The sequence below is a fragment of the Rhipicephalus microplus genome, chromosome 7 (genome assembly GCF_043290135.1).
Source record: "Rhipicephalus microplus isolate Deutch F79 chromosome 7, USDA_Rmic, whole genome shotgun sequence".
Classification (NCBI taxonomy): domain Eukaryota; kingdom Metazoa; phylum Arthropoda; class Arachnida; order Ixodida; family Ixodidae; genus Rhipicephalus; species Rhipicephalus microplus.
This window is the reverse complement of record NC_134706.1, coordinates 75035342-75053968: the sequence shown is the minus strand read 5'-3', so window position 1 is coordinate 75053968 and position 18627 is coordinate 75035342. Positions and strand designations below refer to the sequence as shown.

The 18627-nt window shown below is 45.9% G+C and overlaps 1 protein-coding gene across 3 annotated transcripts in view; it reads left to right on the top strand.

The window, feature by feature from the left end:
- Positions 1 to 18627, top strand: part of LOC142766978 (japanin-like-RA2) — a 171482-nt gene that overhangs the window by 133676 nt on the left and 19179 nt on the right. For all 3 annotated transcript variants that reach the window (XM_075868189.1, XM_075868191.1, XM_075868190.1), the window contains one exon: positions 15865 to 15963. In XM_075868189.1, coding sequence (XP_075724304.1) covers positions 15865 to 15963 — 99 coding nt within the window. The remainder of the gene's footprint in view (positions 1 to 15864; positions 15964 to 18627) is intronic.

Here is an 18627-nt window from a genome sequence, read left to right as displayed (position 1 = left end):
ACATCAGCAGCGCCCACCAATGTTGCTCACGATTCAACGTTCATACTTGTGCGATATTCAATTGAAAAGCAATTATTGCGCATATAAGAGGCGCCATAACAACGTGTATATGTTCTGTATGTGCATATTTTACTAGAAAAGGCATACATAACTTATTTTAAGGACCGTAGCGTTAATCACGTGCTCTGACCATGCAAAGCTTGCGCAAAAAGGGAAGTGTTTCCAACGCTTTGCTAAGACGAAACGGTGGTGGCACCTACCCATCGCCTTGCCTTCTACCCCTTATCACTTCTGAGACGGGCGCTCGGCCTGTCTTAAGGCCAAGAGTATCGTTTTCCAAGATAACTGCCAGATAGCGATCATGCCTCACACGTGACGTGACTTGTTGCGCTCGTTCGCCTCCGCGGCACGCTCGAGGCACTCTAGCGCAGCACCTTCAGAATATCATTCACCGATTTTCTTGCGCAGAACATTAAATACACGTTTTGTTCAGTTCCACCAGAAGCAAGACTATCGTCTTTCGACGACAATTGCAGATTAAAATGCAGATACGGGGCAAATTTTTTTAGCCACTTTTTTAGGTAAAAGGACAGCATAGCGCCCCCTCTACTTCCGTTAACTCAATGTGCGGGGCAGTGTTTGTGTCCTGTTTAAGGCGACGAGTGAAACGGTGGTGCTATCCCTCGCGACATGGTCCGCCCCACATGCTCACGCCTCTGGTTAAAAGTTGAACTCAAACATAAATTCCGCATTCATCAACAACGTTAATTGTGCGCTGGCAAAACCAGCCTTCAGCCAAATGAAGACTGTTCTCGACACAAGTTTTAAAAAGGAGCTGTCTGCTTTAGTTCATGATTGCACATTACCGCTTATGAAATAAGTGATTCATCAAGTCCCATTTATAGTTGATGTACAATTTTCTTATAGTTAAAATTGATTCTAAGAAGGGGAAACTTCCCCATGTTCCCACTTCTTTAGGGCTTCTTCTGAAACAGTATTGGCTTAATTGCTCTGTAGCATCTGGCACCGCGGGTGTGTAAATTCACACGTACTCTGGTGCAGTGTTCTTTTCTTTACGCACTCCTCGAGTACGGCGAACTCAGTTTAGGAATTGAGGACATGGTCGAACCTTCCAAGCTTTCGATAGGCTTAGGGTGCTATACCACCAAAAGCAGTTAAAGATTCGTCTGTCTTTAAGGACTCCAGCCTTAAATAGAAAAATTACGATGCATGATATGAGACGGCTCTAATGAATTAAAGCTCTTTACGAGATGACACGTTATAACCGAAAGCTGTTCGCGGTCACTTGAAAAAGCACGAACACATACAGCTTAATGACAGTGTGCTGAATAATGCTCCAAAATTGCGAATAGATATCCAGCTAAGTTACAAGTGTTGATTGATTGATATGTATGGTTTAACGTTCTAAAATAGGAATATTACGAGGCAGAGTGCATGGCTCCGCCCCGTCGTAGACGCATTGATGAAGAAGAAGCGGATGCGGCACGCGAGAAGCTAGCAGCCCTGGGGTGTCACACCTACCTGAAAATAGTGAAAATACACTCCTTTATCTCTTCCTTGTGTTTGTAATCCCCGTAACAAATTGGTAGACGTGCTGGGTAACGAAGCGCCATACAACTGAGCTCCGCAGTGGTCGTCAAATCGAAGTTTCCGTGACGGAACACGAGACTTAGCCCACGGCCACCTCTCCATCAGCCTCGGCGACGTCTGCACCATCCACGGCAACGCCTCCACCGGCCTCACCCCAACCCACGTACGTGCTGACACATCCGAAACATCGAGGAACCTTCTGCGGTACAGACGAAGTTGATGTTGACGAATGGATTGCCGACTATGAACGTACGAGTGCGCTCAACCGGTATGACCCGACTCTCATGCTGGCCAACATGCTCTTTTACCTGAAAGGCACGACCTTCTGATACGAGAACCATGAGGAGGAGATCGGCAGTTGGGACACATTCAAGGAGAAGCTTCACGACTTATTTTGGAAGCCCATCGGTCGAAAGGTGGCGGCGAAGAAGGAGTTGTCTATACGTGCTCGGACGTTCACAGAGCCGTATATCTCGTATATACAGGACGTGCTGGCTTTATGCCGTAAAGTCGACAACGACATGTCGGAGTCAGATAAGGTTGGCCACGTCCTCAAGGGGATAACGGCCGATGTGTTCAACCTGCTAATGGGCCGGAACTGCGCGACCGTCGAGGAAATCATTCAGGAACGCCAGCGTTTTGAACAGGCCAAAAGCAGGCGTATTTCAAGATCAATCACTCAACTGCCGAACACAGCTGTGACGTCCTGCTGCGAAGATGGACTAGCCTCTCATCGGCAGTCTTCACTGACGTCTGAAATTACGCGAATCGTCCAGCGGGAAATCGAAGCAATTACACCGGGTCTTACCAGCAATAGCCACGTCGATTCACAAGTACATCAGGTTTGGTTGGTACAGTCGATTGTGTGGGAAGAACTCAGCACTTTGGGCTTCTATAACTGCGCCGTTGCTCAGTCTGGACCAATGGGCTTCCGTTCAAGGTCGCTGCCTCGCCCCAGGTTATCGCCCCAGGAACGGTCTGTTCCACGCTCTCACAATCCGGCCGAATGGCTAACGGCGGATGATCGGCCGATCTGCTTTAACTGCCGCCGCATAGGGCACGTCACGCGGTATTGCCGCAACCATTGGTCTTCGTCCCGAACACAGTATAACACTGCTCGCCGCACCAACGGCTACTGTCTTTTCCAGCCTCGTGCGCCGATCCCCGACAGCTACCCCCCGCCTTCCATCCTTCGATGTACCTGATACACGGTACAGCCGCTCACCGTCGCCTTGACGCCATCAGTCTCGTTCACAGCCTGCACGTCGCCCGTCGTCCTCTTCTCCTCTACGACGACGCCCGACCTCCCCGCTAAATTCTCATCAGGGAAACTAAGCGGTGCAGCTCTTACAGGTGAAGCTGCATCCTCGATACTGTTCTCAAATCCTCTACTTGTAGTGCCAACACGACGAATTTTGATCGACGTAGACGTCGACGCCTGACTGTTTCTGCACTTATTGACACTGGGGCACATATTTCTGTGATGAGTGCCCGACTTCGTCGCCGCCTGAAGAAGGTTCCCACACCGGCTGCTTCTGGCATTATTCGTGTCGCCGACGCAAGAAGTCTTGCCATCACAGCAATGTCCACAGCACGAATCACAATCACCGATCACCCCACATCTGCTCTCTTTGCAGTTATTGAGCAGTGCCCCAATGACCTGATTCTTGGATTGGATTTCTTGTCCACTCATGCCGCTCTCATTGGCTGTGCAACCGGCGTTCTCCAACTTGAACTGCCTCGACTTGGGGCTGTGCCGTCCTCACCATCACACCGCTTGTGCGCTGTTCATTATGTTCGGCTGGCACCGCAAGCCACCACGTTTGTGGCCTTAACAATATCAGCAGCTCTTCGTGACGGTGACTACATAGTGCCTCAATTAGTGGATCTGCTCTTGGCACGAAGTGTTGCTGTGCCGCATACCATCGTGATTATCATGGACAACTACGTTCAGCTTCCGCTTCTGAACTTTAGTAGCTCGACCCAAGTTCTCCCGCAAGGCATTTCATTAGGCCATGTTTCCCCACTTCATGCATGTAAGATCGTGGCCTTAGACTCTGAAGACTGCTCGTCCCCTATTGCAGCCAGCCGAGCAAACGCACCTACCGATGAAATCCCGATGATGATTGACCCTGATCTTCTGCCCTGTCAGGCTGCGCAACTCCACCACGTTCTGACCACCTACCGAGATATTTTCGACATAGATGACCGCCCTTTAGGTCAAACGTCCGTCGTGCGTCATCAAATACATACCAGCGATGCTAGTCCTGTTAGACGGTGACCATATCATGTTTCCCAGTTCGAACGCCAGTTCATACAACTAGAAGTCGAGAAGATGCTCTCTAATAGAGTAATAGAGGCCTCTTCAAGTCCATATGCGTCACCTGTTGTTTTAGTCAAAAACGAGGGTGGCAGTTGAAGATTTTGCGTTGACTACTATGCCTTGAACAAGATAACCCGCAAGACGTATATCCGCTGCCACGAATCGACGACGCCTATGATTGCCTTCATGGCGCACGGTACTTCTCATCTATAATTCTGCGTTCGGGCTATTGGAAAAATTCTGTCGACAATTTAGAATGCGAAAAAACTGCCTTTCTCACAAAGGACGCCTTTATCAGTTCAAGGTTATGCCTTTTGGGCTGTGCAACGCCCCGTCAACGCTCGAACGCATGATGGACTCTCTCCTCCGTGGTTTCAAATGGTCCATGTGCCTTTGCTACCTCGACGATGTGATTGGTTTTTCCTTAAAATTTGAAAGCCACCTAATTCGTTTGTCGACCATTCTAGCCGTTTCTCGTCGAGCCGGTGCAATTTCGGCCGACGAGGATTCACGGTCCTTGGTCGTCGGATAAGTGCTGCTGGCCTCCAACCGGACCCTGACAAGATTAGCGCTGTCAAGAACTTTCCTCTGCCTTCTAGTCCAAAGATGTTTGTTGTTTTGTGGGCTTACGCTCGTGCTTTCGACGTTTTATACGCAATTTCGCTAAAAATTCATCACCACTCACTGATCTTCTAAAAAAGAATGTGCCCTTCTTGTGGGACCAAAACCAAGCAGCTGCGTTTCCCACGCTGATCCAGCTGCTCGCTTTACCCCAATATTGGCTCACTTCGACCCGTCCGCGACGACTGAAGCTCACACAAACGCCAGGGCTCACGGCATCGGCACCATTCTCGTTCAACACCAGGGGGCCGAACGCATGTTATTACGTATGCCAGCCACCTTTTCTCCACATATGATCGAAACTATTCGATAACGGAGCGCGAATGTCTTGCGTTGGTCTGGACTTGTATGATCGGGAGTTTTCAGTTATTATGGACCACCACGCTCTGAGTGGGTTGTCGTCGCTCAAGGACCCAACTCGTCGCCTAGGTCGCTGGTGTCTACGTCTCCAGGAGTATAACTTCGACGCAATATATAAGTCTGGTAGGTTACACCAAGATGCCGATTGTCTCTCACGTTATCCGGTTGACCCTGCTAGCCTCGCCATCCATGAGAACGATTCTTGTGTCCTTGCCATATTCGATTTGCGCGACATCAGCACAGAACAGCGCCAGGACGCAACCATCAAGACGGTCATTGGGCGAGTATCTTCAGGATATTCCGTCCCTTCGCTCCATCTATATGTCCTCCGCAACGAAATTCTGTACCACCGCAACATGAAGCCTCATGGCCCGGACTTCTTGTTAGTTACTTCCCGATACCTGCGTGCCACCACTCTTCATCTGCACGAGGCTCCGACGGCAGGACACTTAGGTTTTTCACGCGTCTATCACCACGTGCAGCAACGGTTGTTTTGGCCTGGCCTGTATAAATTTGTTCGCCACCGTGTCACTCCTTGCGAGCACTGCCTGCGTCACAAACTTCCTGTTCTCCAGGAAGGGGGGGGGGAGCTGGGGTGCTACAGTCTATACAATAGGCCGCTGCCACGCAAAAAGTTCAGTAAGGCCTTCACTGATTTTCTGTGAGCACACAAATCATGCCGTCTTTCCAGCACTGATTGTTCAGACAAAGGTCTGTCGTCAAGGCGAGCTAACGCAGCAGCTAGTTGCCGTCTTTGCACGCTGTAACGAGCGCAGTTACAGAGAACGTGCTCTATAGTTTCATCGCTGCCGCAATGACCGCAAGCAGCACTGTCTTCCATGCAAGCAGCACTGTTTTTTTCTCGCGCGCGTCTATTTCCCTCTTCGCTTTCTTTCCGATCTTTCTTCCCCATTCCCCCTTCCCCTAGTGCAGGGTAGCAAACCGGATGCTCCATTTTCTGGTTAACCTTTCTGCCTTTCCCTCATTTTATTCTCTCTCTCTCCTGTTCTCCATACGGCTGGCCTGCTCCAACCTAACGACATTCCCCCGGAACCATTCTTCCGCGTCAGCCTCGACTTGCTCGGACCTTTCCCAACGTCTGTGTCAGGCAGCAAATGGATCGCTGTCGCAACTGACTATGTGACCACATATGCTATAACTCGTGCCACACCAAGTAGCTGTGCTACAGATATCGCAGACTTTCTTCTGAATGACATCTTTGTGCGGCATGGGGCACCGCGCCAGCTTATGACGGATCTTGGCCACTGTTTCTTCGCAAAAGCTATCGATGAAATCCTCCGCAGCTGGCTTACCGAACATCACCTTACTACTGCTTACCATTCCCTGACCAACGGTCTCACAGAGCGCCTCAACCGAACTCTTACACACATGTTGACCATGTACGTCTCTGCTGATCAACGTGACTGGGACGCAATGCTCCCGTACGTTACGTTTGCGTACAATTCATCAAGGCATGACACCGCCAGCTATTCTCCGTTTTTTCTTCTGTACTCCGCAACCCTGCCTTGCCATTCGACACACTCCTTCCTTCTGATATCACCGAATCAACGATGTATGCTAAGGACGTTGCTTCTCGAGCCCGCGTCGCTCGCCAAATCACGCACACTAGGCTCACTGCTTCTCAGGCCTCACAAAAAGTCCGCTATGACGACTGCCTCCGCAGCGTTGACTACCCTGCTGTCTTTCTCGTCGTACTTTGGAAGCCGCATCGGCGTGAAAGCTTGTGCAAGAAGCTCCTTCCACGATACGCCAGGCCCTACAAAGGTCTCTGCAAGGTCACTGACGTCGACTACCTCATCACTCCCGTTGAACCACATTCATCTTCTGCCACACCACCTACCAATGTTGTTCATCTGTCGCAACTAAAACGCTACTACACTGCTAGTCCTGATTAACTTAGCGGCGCCTTGACGAACCTTCGTTCGCCGGGGGTGATAATACGAGGCAGTGGGCATGGTTCCGCCCCGTCGTAGACGCATCGATGAAGAAGAAGCGGATTCGGCGCGCGAGATCCTAGCAGCCCTGGGGTGTCATACATACCTGTATATATTGCAAATACACTCCTTTCTCGCTTCCGTGTATTTGTAATCCCCGTAACAATATAATTATGAGAGACGTCATAATGGAGGGCTTCGGAAATTTAGACCACTTGTTGTTTTTTAACATGCATCCAAATCTGAGCACAAGGGCCTACAACATTTTTGGCTCCATTGGAAACGCAGTCACCGCTGACGGGATTCTATCCCGTGACTTGAAGGTCTGCAGCCAAGTACCTTAACGACTAGACAACTGTGGTGGGCTACGTTGCAAGTGTTGCGTAGCTAAGTCCAGTGGGTCACATTTCCGGTAGCGCGCCTCTGACGTAGTGTCAATTGTCCATCAAGTCAGATGAGGTGCTCTGAGAACGACAAATCCATCTAGATGGTTAGGAACTGAGATGTCGACATAAGGAGATCAAGGGATCAATTATGTTAAGGCTGGCTAAAGAAACAAAATTACACTCAATGTCTTCCGCTTATAAAGCGCCTTGTTTCCAACCTTGGGCGCATTGTGCGCATCTGCAGCAAATACGGCACTAGACGGTCTTGGTGCTCTACCCACGAAGGTGGTGAAGACAACACACAACGTAGGTGAATAGTGCGCAACCTAAAGGCTGCCCAAACATGATCGCGAACGCACAAAACCAAGCTTTTGCACAAGACACCAAAATTTTTCACTCGTTCAGTGATTCTGACTGGTCTAGGTCCCAAGAATTTTCCCGGAAAGAGTTTGGAGCTGAAAATGTAAGGTTAGGATGAGGTTGTCAACCACAGAAAGACCAGCTGCTTCAATTGGCCACGTGCCAAACTTGCCTGGCTGTGTTCAGGAGAATAGTGTAGCGGTTAGACAGGATTATCTTCAAACATGCAGCATATACTATAGAGAGAAGAGGGATCAGAAGCTGTAGACTAATCTTTCGTCGTTTTTCAGGAGTTACTCCTTAATACCTGCGAATTTCCGTTAATTCGCTATCTTCGACAGGTTCAGTGGCAGCCGGTTTAGTCTTAGTTTTTAAAGAACTTGTTGTTGGGAAAGTTGGTACAACAGTGTCATGTGCTCGCGCTCAAAATAATTTTTGTAAGTCGTCTTAGTTTTCACCCTGAAGAGCGAATACCTCGGAGGCTTGGAAGATGGCCCTGTCGCCTCGTTGCTTGCCCGCAACGCCTCTCGTCGATGTCAGGGTCACATCGAGCTTTCCTGTCTCGTTTTTTTTCACGCCGAGCCGGTCTGTTGACACCCTTTTATATGCTTGAGAGAGGTGATCGGCCTGACTCGACTGCATAACCCAGCTTGAAATACGTAAGAAATCTTCGTTGGGTTCACAACCGCCCATGTAATTGCAATGCTGATGACGGCCATATAATACTTGTAGGGTCGGATCACTATCAGTACCAAAGTGAAATAGTAATCTTGTCTGCAGTTTGCAAATTGCGCTGCTGTGGACCGCACTCTTCAACTGTTTGTCCATATGCAGTCCTCATGTTTTTTGCTAAGACGTCGCTTTGTGCTTTTTATTTCCGGGTTTCACTCGTGGGCTGGCTGAATCGCTGCAATATGAAGCATGGCTGTGAATATCAGAACGTCCGCTACTGAATATTTCTTTTGTTTTTCATCGCTAAGACTTAGTTCAGCTGGTAAGGCTGTCATGGCTGGCCGTACATTGTCAATGAGTTGTGCAACATGCTGGAGCTTCTCATGCTCTGCTGCGGTAATACTTAGGTATTGAAACGAAATGGCAAGCTGGGCTAGTTGGTACGTATTCCTATATGAAAAAAAAGTGCACGAAAGAAAATGAGAACAGCCAATAGAGAGAGCAGACTCCTTATCAAAACGCCAAAAATTTAAAAGATTAAATTAGGAAAAGGTCGAAGAACGGCGGAAAATTAAAATGCTGAAAAATCTAAATGATTCAAAAACAAAATCCCTAATACATAAAGCGGGAAAGCACTTGAAACACGTTGAAAACGACGCGAATTTCTGTCTAATTGGAGAGAAACTAACAAAGACGTTGTGTCACCTGCTCCTAGAAGGGAAAAGCTAATTTGGTTATTTTATGTACATATCTGACGAGAAAGTAGGAAGCGACGAGAAGGCAACGCTGAAGTGGTTACCGACCTTCCTGTAGAATACTGCCTTCGTAATGTCGAAGACAAAGATAGTTCAAACCCATGCTCTTTCAGAAGATCACTTACTTTAAAAGGTATCAAACTAGGCTCAACGACAACGTAGAGGGAGCGTCCGTCCAAATACCACCTTGATTATCAGCCCTGCTCACTGCCGCCGTGACGTCACTCGTTTCGCGCAAGCAAGAGCCCGTACGGGAGGCTGTGAAGTCATTGTCACCATCGTCTTCCATTAAAAAATAAAGGATTCACGGCGATTTTTACATGCCTAACAGCTTTATTCTGCTATTTGGGTTTAAGAAGGCGCTAGTTTAGGTGATGTACTGTGCTTGAAAGCGTCTAAAGGTTCTCTTGTGAGCCATTCTTTCAGTGAAAATGTCACAGATTGTAGGCTATCGATTGTGTGGTCGATCAATGGGAGCAAATAACATGAACCAAGAAAGTGATGAAATAGCTAAGATAAATTTTAACATTTTTGTTCATTCACACACACATACACGCACACACAAACACACATGTACACTATCTAGAGCAAGCGTCGAAACGGTTCCTAGTCGTTTGCAGCGTTTGTGCAGGTTTCTTTGTACACTTTCGAACATCTGTCTTCACCGACACGTAGTTATTGAGAAGAGCCTGTGCTGCTGCCACAAGTATGTTTTTTCAGCACAATATGAGGGGGATAAAGAATACTGTAAAATAAAAGAATGTTTTTCGTTTCACAAACCTGTCTTGCAACTTACACAAGGAGCGACATTTCTATTTGGCTCGGGCCCATCTCGCTGTGTGCGAAGTTGCTCCTATAAATTAGGACCAGGAAAAAATGTTAGTACTGGGTCTAAATTAAACTGTGTAGCCCTCGTGGGCACTTCTACCATGCTGCCGATTCTTGTATTGGTATATTTAGTAGTGGTTCTCAAATTTTCTAGCTTGAAGTAGAGCTCACAGACCTGGCAACCATTCAAGAAAGCGCTTTACATAAGTGTATGGACGCATCTATATATCAACGAAACATACTAGGCTAAGGTGCTGACCACAATAAATTGGCAGGAACACCGGCAAGAAAATACTATCCAGAAACCCAATTTGCTAAGTACTGCAATAGCATTCATTCCATTCTGATCAACCAAGTGAACAGAAAAAATACAAGTCCGCGGCGCTAATCACCAATGGAAAAATGTTTACCGATCCTAAAGAAAAAATGCCTGTTATGGAACGTACTGCTACGCGCGTCTATTATTTTATTGCCAGGGCTTAGGCTAACAAGTACGAAGCACACATGACACCTTTATTTTAGAGCATGAACGGGACACAGTGAAGGTGAGGCGAATGAAACGACTTAGAATAATGAAGTACGGACACAAGTACCTTCGGGTCACAAAGAAAATGAATGTTGACGTCAGCTTGACGAACGACATGCTTCCATTTTGTTCTTTGGTTGTCCTCAGAAAACAAGAATACGCGCAGCATCGGTTCCTTTGCTGCGACAAGTCACCACGCAGCATCGCCCAATCGTTCGGATTTCTAGTCGTAGAGATAGCGAATATCCTGTGCACACAATGAATCACATATCCACTCTGCAGTTTGCGAACACAAAAAGATGGTCTTCTCAAGTCGCCAGCAACAGCACTTGCATGCCACAAAAACTTTAGTAGGGCTTGGCAATCCATCTCTGTCGAGTGACGAGAGCAAGCGTAGGCACATCTGTGCAGCGAAACACACTGGTCAAAACAGAGTGACGTCAGAGCCCGTGGCCGACGCAGTGAGCAGGCCTGAAGTTATCTAGGTGGCAAAAATTCACCTCAGTGAAACATTGGCTAAGATGCTCGGCTGCTGACCCCAAAAGTTGACGTGTTCAATCTCGACCGTGGCAGGCGCATTTTGCTGGAGGCAATACGGCAGAGGTTCGTGTGCAGTTCTATGTCAGTGAACCTCTACGAACACCAGATTGCTGCAATTTGGAGCCCTCTACTGTGGCGTCCTTCATACCATAACGACGTTTTGGAACGTTAAATCTCAGATAATATTGCATTATTATTAACGTTGAAGGAGCGATCAGAGGAGACCAGCCCCGCTGCTCACAAACAAAATTCAAGGGTTATGCGGAAATCATTTGGCACCTTCTTGGGCAGCCAGTACGATGTCAACGTTTTACGTGCTCTGCAAGAAATTAGACGCAGTTTATTTGTTTGAAATGCAATTTACAAGGAATCTTTCTGCTTTTCGCAATGTTCAAAGACTGACGCGCCCTCTAGTGGAACTCAGGAGCGTTCTCTCGAGGATGAACAGCTGGAACACGTTCCTTAGTGTGCAGTGTGCTAGCCTGTGTGTTAACGCGTCAGAGAGAAACGAACTTAAACCACTTTTTATGTTTTGTGCATCAGTTAATATACCAGACAATTCATGATGCTATAAAACTGATTCGCTCTTGCAAGACGCGAAGTTTTTGCGAAAATACGTGGCAAATTGTGCGTTCTATTATAGCCTGCAGAGTACACATATTATCTTCGCAAGATTTCCTGCAGCCACTTTGGATAATAGGTGTTAGTGTATGACCTTTGCAGTTAAAACTCACCTTGTTTTACGAGCGTATAACATTCGTTTTGCTTTTGTAGTGCGTGAATTTCATAACATTTATAGTACGTAGAAAGTAGCGTAGGCTTGTGATTCTCTCTTCTAAACCTTGGCCAACACTGCATTACTTGATTCTAACGTTCGTCGATAGATGACAGCATACTGCAAGCAATTCGCTTCTTGCCGGGTGTCAGAATAAATTTTTTTCCACTCCCAGATAAATGTGGTGAGTGTCGGCATGTTGGCGTTGTGCATGGTGAGTGAAGCGTTGTGTCATCGAAGTCTTCCAGTTAAGACGAGCCCCAGATTACTTCCAGCCTTAGCATTGGAAAAAACAGTACTGACGTCGAAGATTTTCCACTGGATGTAGAGCGCAGCCAGAGTGACAGCAACAATGAACGATGAGCTGCTAGCTCACGAGCAGCAAGTTGCACTTCCCGTCTCTTAGTGTGTTAATGTTTTTTTACACTCGTTAGTCGCCTAGATTCTCTTTATTATACGATTTACTTCAAAGCGATGAAATTAAAAGCATAGTTTTTCTTGTGATTTGCATGGAGCCCCATTACAGTGGATATTACGGAGCGCCGCACGCCACCAACATGCTCGTGTTCAACCAGCGAAGCTAGACGGGTACAGCCATGAAACGTGCAGTTACAACTGAAGTTCACGTCTTTCTGCTTAATTCTCCTTAACTTCCACGGTACCGTCCGGACGACGTTATTTATAGTTCAATGAATTTTCACAATTTCGACGTTGCGAAAAGCGCACACGTGTATTCACTTTGATATCATTGTTGCGATTGCGCTGATTGAACTTACATGAATATACGAGTGCAGATGATTGCGCACTGTTAGAGTCTGTGACACAAGTGCTACCTAATGGAAAGGTGAATTATTGTGTCCCGTTGAAGAAGTAACTGCATACATACTGCTTACAGTGCAACTAATGCCGACAGCGTAATATGTTTGAAACCATCGGTACGTTCAATATTTGGTCGCTTGCAACTGCGACGGCGCCTTTCTCGTGGCACACTACTGTCGAAAATTCACCAGGCAGGCTTGGCACAAATGATCTCGGAGTGTCATTCTGTTTATACGTCAATTACACTTCACACAGTTTTCCGTAGTACACCCAGGATGACGCAAGGCGTCTTTGATGCATGGTCGATCAGCTGGCACGACCACCCTTCGCACAGTGGCAAGAAATGAGGTACTGAACATTTCATAGTTCTTACAGTTTGGTGAGGTACTTTAGTACTATATATATTCATTCTACGGTCAAAATTTCATTGGCTGAAAGGGGCACGGGGCGTACGTCCGTGCGTCTTATCTTTCCCTATGCGAGTTCACGGGTTTCCACATCCATCTTGGATTTCACAGTGTGCCACTTGTAGTAGCCCATGGACATTGAGGATTCGTTGACATAGGCAGTATATATATATATATATATATATATATATATATATATATATATATATATATATATATATATATATATATATATTTCTGAAGGCTTGAACTACATATAAAGGATTCAACATGGCTGTTGGAACAGAGGGCGAAAACGTGCGCATGTCTTGCAAAGCTTGCGGAATGTTCCTCTTGGCAAGACTAATCATCTTCCGCTGTGTGCCTAGTGTGATGCAGTAAATTTTAGGTTTCAGCATAGTGATGTTTCAGTGTTTCGATTTTTGGGCATTTTCAGCTATCGGTGTTCTGTCAAATCAGCTTTTTGTATTATTGGTGCTTTAAATTTCGGAGATCCGATGATTTGGCATTTTCAATTTCGGCATTTTGAACGGCACCCGAGTGTGTACACACAACGCTGCGCTTGTTCACCTTTTTGTCTTTGTATGTCCACGTGCTGTTTTCTTCAATTGTGAGTTCATTGATGTGAACAATGAATATTACAGGAAGTCCCACTTCTTCGAAGACTACTTTCTGTGTCGAAAACAGGAACATGGGACAAAGTGCCTGCTACTTTGTTGAGTTATTCATTCTGATACGGTAGAATGGAGCTATACAGATCAAACTTTCCAGCTACGTCTGTGTACTCTTTTAGTCTTAAAATAAAAAAAAAACACAGCATATCCACGAAGTGAATTTATCATGATGATGGGGTGCAACGTCCATCAGTTATTCCGTGCGCCTGTCTCTGTGCTCGTCCTTGCATCTGTCCATGCGCCCGTGCGTTCATATATGAGTCCATTCATGCGTCCATCCGTCCTTGCGTACGCATGTCTGTCTGTCCGTCCATTCGCGTGTCCGTCCGTCTGCTGATCTGTCGGTTCATCTGTGCGTCCTCTGTTCATCTAGTTAACATCCAAGTACCACCATCTCACATCTGTTCGTAATATAATCATATACAAGTGTCGTCATGCAGCAGACATTCCAAAGACTAAACAAGAGGTGGCTACCTACTACTACTATCAGGACTACTACTACTTTTACTACTACTTCAACTACTTGTACTACTACTGCTATTACTATTACTACTACTACCACTACTTACATCAGAGACACAATACTTATGGCTTAAGTAGCTTCGCCCCTAAATATGGCTCTATATTTCGGGATGAATTACATTCCTTCCTCGAGGACATGCTGTTCGTTACATCCAGTCAAGTCAGAAGCTAGCAGGCTTTTTTAGTGGTGTGCCCCCTTTGCCTTCGTCTTTCGGCCGTTCATATTGCTGCAAAGTTTTCTGCACTGGTTCCACATACGATGAACATATACGCTCCGAAGGGTTCAAGTTAAGCAGTTAATGGTAATAGAGGTTGTTTGGATATGACAGGACTCTAAGAATCACCTCTTCACACGGCTACCTTCCGTGTGGATGGCGAGGATGGTGTCGTAGCTGATGGGATGGTCTGTCTTTTTACTGTGTTGTGTTAAGGTTCGTGCAGAGTAGAAGCTAGTACGTACGACGCTTTGGTCTTGCTTTCCTTTTCCTGGAAAGTATTTTTGTCTCACCAATATAAGTGGCACGGCAATAAGTTCAGGGAAGTTCATAGACTAGACCAGAGAATCTCTCTTTCAGTAGCCCGGGTTTTGGTCACGGCAAGAGTAACTCAGTCACTGATGGAGGTTTGTGCCTCAACCGGACACGCTCCTTCTCAAGCACCCTCATCGGTTGCACCCTGATTTTCGGAATACATGAAACCATGACTCAGTAGAATTTTTCAGGAAAATTTGCATGGTTAGTGCCTGTATTTGCAGATGATGGCATGTGGGGTCACATCCTCAGTTTTTCCATCACCTGTATACTCAGTGAATAAAGCTCTACATGTAGGCGTTGGTCAGTAGTGATCGCGTCTTCTTTTCGTTTTTTTTAGATCTGCAGATAACCTTCGCATGGTTTAAGAGCGTGTTGACAAAGGATGTCTTCTTGAAGTTAGAATGATTGAAAATGAATTTTAGATCTCCCTCTGTGTGCATTTATTTCCAGTGAGCCCAGAAGCTAAAACGTCCTTCCAGCCCACTTTTTCCGTCTCAAGAGGCCACTTGGAAAATAAAAGCTATATTGTGTCAATTGAATTGCCATCTCAATTCATTTTATGTGTGCTACAAAGAAGTTGACGTTAGACTGCTTTCTTATTTGTAGAATTCACTCCCGGAAGAGAAATGTGCTACGTTGAGGGAGAACTCCATAAGTCAGCTTATTTCATTCATGGTGAGGTTCGTCTTTTCGCTGAGGCTATCTTCTTTGATCAGGATGACCAGAATCACAAAAATAGCGCTCACTCAGAATCACTCAGACTCATAGCTGTATCTGTGCCTGTGTGAGCTGTAATTGGGTCTGAGTAACTGACGCCTCTCATCACAATATTGAGCTGGTGTATCAGCGATGGTTCTCAAAAGTAACTGGGAGTCGGCTTGAGTATAAACGGGAGAGTATACGCAAAGCAAACGGTAATAGTGAAGTTTAGTGAATACGTGTAACCATAGATCGACAAAAAACTGTAGAGCTCACTCAAACTCACTGAATAGATACATTTTGACCTTAGGGCTCACTCGCAATCACACTCACTAAAGTTTTCTCAACTGCAATCACTTAAATTGAAACTCACCAACAGATTACTCCCCACCATTCACTAAGACTGAGATTTACGACTCGATCTGAGTCTGAGTGAGCCTAAGTGACTCTACTCGTGTGTTAGTTTGCCGACTTCTGATCTTGAGTAATGTTTCACAGGTGAGTTGGCAAAAAAGACTGGTGCCCAGCGACAGTATCTGATGTTTTATCAGACTTGGAATACCATGCTGCTCACAGAATTGATACAACACATAGAGAGTAAGTGGCCTTATCTTCATATTTACAACACAAAAACAAGAGGTTGTGGGGCAAAGTTTCAAGGTACTGAAGATCTGCCGCAAATGCTTCTTTTTAGGTTTTTGTTAGTGAAATTATTGTTCCCTTATAAGTTTAGTGATGCGGCTTTATCTTGGTCAATTTCCTGAAATATTTAGTACTGGTGGCTGTATATGTTATGTTTTTTTGCTTTAGTGTGCCCAACAATTATAACCGCTGCATAATTTGTCTCAGTAGCATATACATTGCAGAACTCAGCTACTAACCCTAATCTTGAGGGTTCGGTCACAACCGCGGTAGTTGCATTTCGCACTGTGGATGTACAATTCATTCCAACTAATTTTGCTATGAAAATAGTAGTGAGGGCTCTGGCAAGGCTGTATCCAAAAGTTATAGTTGAACACGTAAAAAAACAAGTGCAGTGGCACTATAATTGAGGTCATGAGCCTCGTTGGCAGTGTGCTAATTCGAGCAGTCTGGGTGTTATGGCCTACAAAAGTACGCAGTCACTCTGTACCTCGAACACAGTGGCTCTCATTGTTGTAAAGGGTTTTATGTCGAGCGCGTCCTTCTCGTGGAGATGCAGTTCAATGTCAATATGAAGGCGCGAGATGCAGTAAAAATAGGTCACAACTTTGCCACAAAGGCGAACTAATGAACGCAATTGCAACAATTTGGGAGGTCACGCGATTAATGACCAGTATAGTGAGACGTGCCCGGCGTTTTTCACGCGCATATGACGCACGAAACGTACCGACAGCTATAGTAATACGCCAATAATGGGGCCAGTTGTTACTTCGCTGTGTCTGAAAAGCGCGCCTTTTTTGCAAACGCAGACTGTGCTGCGAGTGTAGTGACCATTGTGCACCCCGGTAACTACAACAGAATCGTTCTGGAGAAAGCACAAGGCATTCTATTGTCCACACAGCAAGGTAGGAGCGTGAGCTTTCTCCTCCCCCTATCCGCGTGCAGCAGATGAGAAAGCGCGTGGGAGATGAGAGCGCCTAAGGCGCACGTCACCGCGTCGTGACGATCTGGCATCGCGCGCTCATTGCGCCATCTCACCACTACTGCTGAAAGCACGATAGATCCCCCGAGACGGCTACCGCCAGTAGTAGGTGGTATATACAAATAGCTTGTCGTTTCAGCCTTGAAAGAGGTCCTCCTTCATGGCTCAATGGCTGACACCTCGAACTCACAAGGAAGAGGTCGGACGGTCAATTTCGCACACCGGATTCTATTTCTGAATTATTTTGCTTTCTTTTGTTTTCATATATACAAATACGTACACATAGACGGTGAATATTGGCGACGCTAGCGCCAAAATCTTGCCAAGAGTTTCCATACATTTGCTATAGCAATAAAACAATAAACGATTAAGTCAAAAACAAAAGTGCTTGGGCACCTTCAAGACACGGTTTAGCATTAAGCTATTGGGGTCCGTATCTACACCATCGCTGAGCCTGTATTAATACGACGGAAAAATAATGGTCTCGCTCTATTAGCGACATGCGACATACGCAGCCACAACAGACCGAAAAATCAGGTGCAAATTTTAATAATTGCAGTTTTCAGCAATCTCTTCATGTATTATTCATCTTCTGGATAAGCTTTGAGAATGTTGTCGGTGAGCTGGAAACGTACCATGTAGTGGGAAGGACATTCTAAGGTTGTTTGGGCAAAGCAATGTCTATGTTACAATAGCTATATACTTGCCACACATTTAGACACATAAAGTTATTAAACCATTCTTGAATTTTTAGATGTGCTGGATAAATGGAGAAACTTTGCTACAGAAACAATAGATGCCAAAATCTGTGCTGAGACTAGCTAACAAAAAGAGTAGCCAGGTCGGCGAGAAAAAAAATTGCCAGAAAATCGCCAAACAAGCAAGAAAATAGCGAACTTAGGGCAAAGCAATTGAAGTCGCCCTAAGTATCCACTCACGCTCAAAAATCGTCTCCACATTTGTGTTTGCAAGGGTAATGCAAATGACTTTTGAAAAAACTGTAATCATGTGCAGCACGAACACCTCAAAATATAGTTCCTGTGATTTCAGCACACAATATCGACACAACCAATCGCTTCATGAATGATGACGTATTGTTTGCGCTGTTCCAAAAATGACTCTTCACGCCGCTTGCAAGATTTTTCTTGCATTGACTAGAGGTCACAGCAATACAAATAAATATACAGAATGATGAGTGCGCTTAAAATCACAGTTACTGGCACTTGAGCATATATCACAGCCACTTTCACAATAATTTCTTCCCTGATATATCCAGAATCACATTTAGTACGAAACCTAAGAAATGATACAAGCTGTTCATCGGATGCCCCAAATGAATCAAAGAATTGGTGGGAGAGTTGTTAGGAGACTCCAAAGTGAACGCTGAAAATTTCGGACTGATTGATTATTTGATATGTAGGCTGTAACGACCCAAAACCACCAAAATATTATGAGAGACGCCGCCGTGAAGGGTTCCAGAAATTTGACCACCTGGGGTTTGGGTTGCACGCAAAGCTGAGCACACGGGCCTACAGCAATTTCGCATGCATAGAAAATGCAGCCACTGCAGCCGTAACTCATTTACAAGACCTGTAAAAAGGTGGCTTTACCTTAACCACTAAACCGTCGCGGCGAAG